General features: G+C 35.6%; 1 protein-coding gene across 2 annotated transcripts in view; it reads left to right on the top strand.

The window, feature by feature from the left end:
• The first annotated feature begins 961 nt into the window (after positions 1 to 961).
• The window catches only part of LOC107656024 (opioid growth factor receptor-like protein 1), a 28,320-nt gene continuing 22,793 nt past the window's right edge, over positions 962 to 6,488 (top strand). Inside the window, exons 1-9 of one of the 2 annotated variants that reach the window (XM_016443678.1) lie at positions 962 to 1,283; positions 1,482 to 1,559; positions 2,186 to 2,236; positions 2,449 to 2,503; positions 2,614 to 2,692; positions 2,805 to 2,871; positions 3,372 to 3,520; positions 3,617 to 4,102; positions 4,310 to 5,783. In XM_016443678.1, coding sequence (XP_016299164.1) covers positions 1,089 to 1,283; positions 1,482 to 1,559; positions 2,186 to 2,236; positions 2,449 to 2,503; positions 2,614 to 2,692; positions 2,805 to 2,871; positions 3,372 to 3,520; positions 3,617 to 4,102; positions 4,310 to 4,835 — 1,686 coding nt within the window. In that variant the 5' untranslated portion in view covers positions 962 to 1,088 and the 3' untranslated portion in view covers positions 4,836 to 5,783. Of the gene's footprint in view, positions 1,284 to 1,481; positions 1,560 to 2,185; positions 2,237 to 2,448; positions 2,504 to 2,613; positions 2,693 to 2,804; positions 2,872 to 3,371; positions 3,521 to 3,616; positions 5,784 to 6,488 lie in introns of those variants that run through there. The other variant, XM_016443677.1, reaches the window with a different exon arrangement.

Genomic DNA, 6,488 nt, shown 5'->3' on the forward strand with positions numbered 1-6,488 from the left:
GTGTATATAATAATAGGCAGGCCTAACTGATCATGAAAAATGAACTATAATATTAAAACTACAATAACAGCAGTTAAGAATAGGAATTTTTCTACATTTCAGTCCGTATTTTTGGCATTACAACCCTGCATGGATTGGAATTTAATAAGCATTCTCAATTTAATTCTGGAAGTTCTACTCAGCTGTAGTTATCACTGGATTGATTTATTACCACTTTAGATTATTAATTTAATGACTACGATATTTACTGAAGACCATTTCATATATTTTGAGCAGAGGCTCTCTCCTGCAATGCTTCTATCCCAGCATGTGGTCTGAGGCCCCCCAGTTGTTTACAGAGGTACTGCGGGTTTTCTGGATTACGTTTTTCTGTAAACAATTGTTAAAATACATTTTACATAGTAAATAGGCATATTTTCCTGATTGTATGTTTGACTGATTATCTTAACCTCTTGTACACATGTCCTAAAACGATAAGTACAAAACTACAACGACAAACTCAACTAGTTAGAATGGAAACCTTGCGTTGTTCCCAAATACATCCACTAGAGGTCCCTACAAACATGATATTGACAGGCGCTCATAAAACTGAGCTGTAGGCCTATATGAAACACTAAACGTAAATTTGGTCGTTGCATAGAGTTTCACAAATAGTAGAAATTAATGGAATAATATTTTATAAATCGACACATCAGTGGAAGTGACTCCAAAGGACACATGGACTGTGTGTGGACACTGGAGTATGGACTATGGCCATATGCACTAACTTTTAAAAACACTACACGGCACTAAAAGAACATTCAAGCATCTTCGGCCCAGACAAGTTCTGAATCATTAATTAACAGTGAACAGTTCGATGTTTAGAACACTGCACTGATATATAGCCTATTTACTGTAAACGACTGTGTAGAACCTAGAAAATAAACAAGACCTGGCAACCCTTGAGTCAACTCGAGCTCTGTTTTCCCTTGAGCTAGAAATGCTGTCGGTTCACTGTTTCAACTTTCTACTTTCATTTTCTCTTGACAGAAGTGTTGAGTACGCGTTGTTCAACTAGTTATTCGAGTTCAACTAGTTCTTTTCGCTCGATGAGCTTTAAAAGGGCTCTGAGGGTTTTGTTCTGTGGTCTGTTAAGGTTTTTTCGAACTTTGACTACTTTGGGTTGGCGTGTTCTTAGTAAACTTCGTTTGAGATATACTCGTCCGATTATCATGTCAGGTGATGAGTGCGAGTTTGACTCCACATGGGAGGATGGAGACGAAAATAAAACACCCAGGAAGAAGGTATGTTTGAACTACAAAGATTGATTTTTTTTCCCTGGTCTGGACTATGAAACATTTATTAACTGAAATGTGTTTAGGTAGGTTAGGTAGGCTGTACGTTATTATGCTATTTACTATCACTTCCGCTTTCTATTTCTATGAATGTGAAACGATTTTACAAACAACCGTCTCATTTGGGATTTCTGTGTGTGTTTACAGATGTTTCACAGCCACGGAGGGAGTCGCAGGAACATGTTTGCTGCAAAGGACATGCAAGCCTTTCGACATAGTTTCCGGGTGAGTGTCATTACCTTCAAATAAGAAAGGTGTTAAATACGGTGTGAAATAAGAGTGTGCCATTCTTTAATGCGGTTGTCCTTTTCTAGGCAAGGAGAAAGGAAGCAGGAATAAACCTAATACGCTGTATTATTTGTATCTCTAACCTAAAGTAGAAGAAAGCATGCAGTTACAGAAATGTGACTTTTCAAAAAGAAAGCTTTTAAATAGTGTCATGGCAACCCTTACGAAAATTAACCATGGTTGTGCTACACTAACCATTATTTAATCATGTTGTTTGTAGTAAAAGTGTGGTAGTACAAATGGTACTCAATACGCCAAAAAAAAAACAAAAAAACATGGTAACTACACTTTCGCTTTAATACAACCGTGGTTAATTTTCGTAAGGGAAAAATGTGTACAGTTTCCTATATTAACCCACTGTCTTACCCATAGATATGTACATATCTATGATCTTACCCCACTCTACTCACTCTACAAATTAACATGCCAACTCACATTACTCCATTGAAACAAATGTGAAAAACACATAGATGAGTATCTAAATCACACAACAGGACATGCCTAAATGTTACCAGAGCCTTCTAGGCTAAAATCTTACAGATTGTGTTTGTTTCTGACTCAAGGGCTTGGATAATATTAGTGATGATGATGATGGTGCTGGAGGACAAGATAAAGTAAGTAATCCAATAATAAAATAAGTTTCTGCCGTTACACTCATAATTAGCCACTTCAAGCATGTCAGTGTACAGTATTAGAGTTATAGAGTTAGAGTTATTTACACAAAACTTGTTTGATAGCTCACTAAGCAGTCTTGATTTGGAGAAGATACTTGATAATGGGTTTGTGTAGTGTTATTATTAATGTTGATGTTGTTGTTATTTTTAAGGGCCACTTCTATAACCTAGAATTTTACCGTGGTAAATTAAGATCTTCACCTGATGGTATGGCATTGCACTCATTCTATAGTAAAATCACACTGTTTATGTTTTTCATTTACCTGTTACAAGTGTTATTCAAGGAAGTGCTTTAACATATTACTTTGTTTGTGCAGAACTTTACATCAATGATTTTCACCAGACGTGGTTGGGTGAATATGACTTGCTGGAAGATGTTCACTCCTACATTCAATGGTTAGATCCTGTTCCACTTCATCCAGGAGTTCTAGTTAACACTTTTAATTATTATGTATGTTGTAAGTGTTTGAATGGCCATCATTCAACTAACCATTTTAAAACTTTGCAGGTTGTTTCCAATACAAGAGCCGGGGGTGAATTGGAGAGCGCATGTGCTCTCAAAAAAGGAAATAAAGGTCAGTTTAAAACATTTACTTAGATGGGTTTTTCAACTTTATTTACCAACCATCTAAAAAAATATTTATCTGGAAGGATTTCTCAGGAAATATTAGTCTCCGTTCAGAAGTTGGTTACAGCATATTGAAAAATAAAGAATGCTTAAAGGGGTGGTTCACTGGTCTTTTTCTAGGCTTGATTGTGTTTATGGGGTGCAGTCTAACATGTGTTAATGCTTCGTTTCCCCTTTGCTGCCTTTTCCCGAGGGCGGGGTTTATCTGGGTTTGTGATGTCACGAACCCGGGAAGTAACTCGTTGTAGTCCCTACGAGCCGTTTTTGTAGGCATTAAACTGCCAGAATTTTAAAAGAGGATATCTCCGTTTGCATTGAACTTTCAGCTTCGTAACTTTGCAGATATTGTTTATGCTCAAACAGCAACATTACACACTAACTAATGTTAAAAAAGTGAAATCGCAATGAACCACCCCTTTAAATTAATCTGCTCCATTTTTTTTCCAGCTTTTCCGTAAAGATAAAGAAGCAAAGAGCAAATTGGTGCAATCATATAAGCTCATGTTGGATTTCTACGGCATATGTTTGGTCGATGAATCAACAGGAGAGGTGGCTCGTGCTCCTAACTGGGAGGACCGCTTTAGAAACCTGAACAGGTTTTTACCGTCATATTTTTTTTTCTATTTGTTGCATTTCAGTTGATGTTGTTTCAACACTTTTAGGGCTAAATAGTTTTTCCTTTGATTTTGCAGACATACACATAACAACTTGCGCATCACACGCATCCTGAAGTGTTTGGGGACTCTAGGATTGAAGCACTACCAGGCCCCTCTGGTCAAGTTTTTCCTCAATGAAACTCTTGTCATGGGACAGCTTCAAAATGTGAAGCACAGTGCACTAGATTACTTTATGTTTGCTGTATTGGACAAGTCAGAGAGAAGGGAGCTGGTTAAATTTGCCTTTAAGCATTTCAAGCCCCGAGAACACTTTGTCTGGGGCCCAAGGAAGATTCTGTCAGGTCAGGTGGCGCACTGCAAAAACAAAAACTTGGACCAGCCAACAGAGAATAATAGTAGTAGTGCAGAAGATCAGCAGAAAATGGTGAATCTCCATGAGAGCAAACATAAAATGAACAAAATAGACACCAGTCATCCTCCTAAAGAGATGCAAAGTAAAAAAGATCACCAAAATAAAGATGAGCCAGTTATTCCAAACAAATTGACAGAAACAAATAGTGAAAATGAAAATGAGGGTGTAGTAAAAAAAAAAAATCAAGATTTGAGTGTTGGTGTCAGTGATGGTGATGATAATGAAAACGTAGCACCAGCAAACAAGTCTCATGGTCATGGTGCTGTTAGTGGTTCTCACCAAACTGAAGAGAAGAGAAAAAAAGATCACCAAAATAAGGATGAGCCAGTTATTCCAAACAAATTGACAGAAACAAATCAGTGGGCAAATAAGAGCAGACAGTGTAGCTCAGACAATGGGGATGTAGTAAAGCAAAATCATGAAATGAGTGTTGGTGATGGTGATGGTGTCGGTGTTAGTGATAATAACGAAAACATAGCACCAGCTAACAAGTCTCATGGTCATGATGCTTTTGTTGGTTCTCACCAAACTAAAGAGGGGTCTTCATGTCAGGTGCATGACGTAGAAATGAAAGATGAAACTGAAGATAAAGAATCAGAAGATAACCACAAAAGGTTGAATCCCCATGAGAGCAAACATGAAATTGAAAAAATAGAGGCTAGTCATTCTCCTGAAGAGATGAAAAGTAAAAAAGATCACCAAAATAAGAATGAGCCAGATATTCCACACAAATTGACAGAAGCAAACAGTGTCAGTGTTAGTGACGATAACGAAAACACAGCACCAGCAAACATGTCTCATGGTCATGATGCTGCTAGTGCTTCTCACCAAACTAAAGAGGGGTCTTCATGTCAGGTTCATAACGTAGAAATAAAGGATTAAACTGAAAATAAACATGAAAAATCTGAAAATGAGCAGTAAAGGGTGAAGCCAGTTAGTCCAAACAAATTGACAGCAAAAAAATATGACTTATTAGGGAGCAAATGAGAGCAGTCAGTGCAGCTCAGAAAATGAAAGTGTAGTAAAGCAACATAAAGAGATGAGTGATTGTGATGATATCGATTACATAACAGCAGCAAACATGTCTCATGGGGATGAAAGGATAGTCTTCACCAGTTTAAAGAAGGGGCTTTTTCTGACATCTGCCATAAAAATGAGGGTGATTAATGAAACGTAATAGGAAAACTTAACAAGCACTGTAAATGCTAGTCTTATGAGTTTTCATATTTGTTTTTCTAAATTAATTCACAGAAAATATATTGGAATGTTCTTTATGAATTAAGTTAAAGTGCTATTCTTAAAGATGAATGTTTTTTTGCTTGTTTAGCAGATTGTCAGAAGGAAAAAGAAATAGCATCATAAAAGTACATTTGTCTGTCATTTTTGTGTAGGAAATGTAATATTATATTGATGTTTTTTTTCTCATTTTGTTTTTTTATGGATTGTAGTGATGAATTGTTAATGTACTGATAAATTGTTAACTGCTAAAAAAGTAAATGTAAACTCTTCACTGACAAAACATCTTTGACTAAAGCCTGACTGCTTTACAGGAAATTAAGTAGTGAAATTGTGATGAAGCAAAGTTGCACTATGAAAATTAGCACCAGTAAATGTTAGATTTGTGAGTTTTATGATTTTGTCTACTCTGATGAATTATTTTTTGAGAACACTGGAAATGTCTTTATGCCTAAAGTTGAAATGTGAGTTTTGAAAAGTTAAATATTTAATCATGTAATTTAGCTAATAAAATAAAAATGCTTAAATAAAGCCTGTTATAAACTACACTAAACATGTCATGGAAATCAAATGAATATTAAAGCTGTTTAAAAAGTTTTTGGTTTGTTTAAGAATATTGTTATCAAGATCATTATTAAAGTTTGGAGTTAGAGAATTAAGAGAGTAGCATTGCAGAAAAGAGTGGATTTCCATGAGAGCAAACATGAAATGAAGAAAAATAGATGCAAGCCAGCCTCCCGAAGAGAGGCAACTTCATCATTTATAAGGTGAGGTTTTATTCTTAAAGGTGATTTTTTTTTTTTTATTATTAAGATTTCTACTGCTGAAGCAAATAAATGTCTTCCCACTAATACAATTCTGCTTTTACTGATGCAAATATGATGCTAAAATAGAGCATGTTATAAATCACACTGAACATATTGCAAAGACGAGTAGGCCTACATGTAATAGATATCAAATAAAATAAAAAAGATATTTGTTTTTAGAATATTCTTCTAATGATTATAATTAAAGTTTGATCCTGAAAATAGCAAAAATATGTGCCAGATTAGTCTAGACCTTCTTTTAGGTTTTTTGTAACCTGCTTTTTGTCTAAATCTGAACATTAATGCAAGACATGGCAACCCTTGAGTAAACTGGAGTTGTGTCATTCTTGTTGAACTGTACTTTCGGTTCACCGTGACCTTCAGCTTTAATTTTCTCTTGACTGTGGGAGTGGTTGAGCACTTTATAGGCAGGTGTGTAGAGTCTGCATGAATTCTTGTGTCTGCTTTATGTTTTTTAATATATATATATATA

This window comes from Sinocyclocheilus anshuiensis, unplaced genomic scaffold (assembly GCF_001515605.1).
Source record: "Sinocyclocheilus anshuiensis isolate Anshui unplaced genomic scaffold, SAMN03320099.WGS_v1.1 scaffold51, whole genome shotgun sequence".
Lineage (NCBI taxonomy): Eukaryota > Metazoa > Chordata > Actinopteri > Cypriniformes > Cyprinidae > Sinocyclocheilus > Sinocyclocheilus anshuiensis.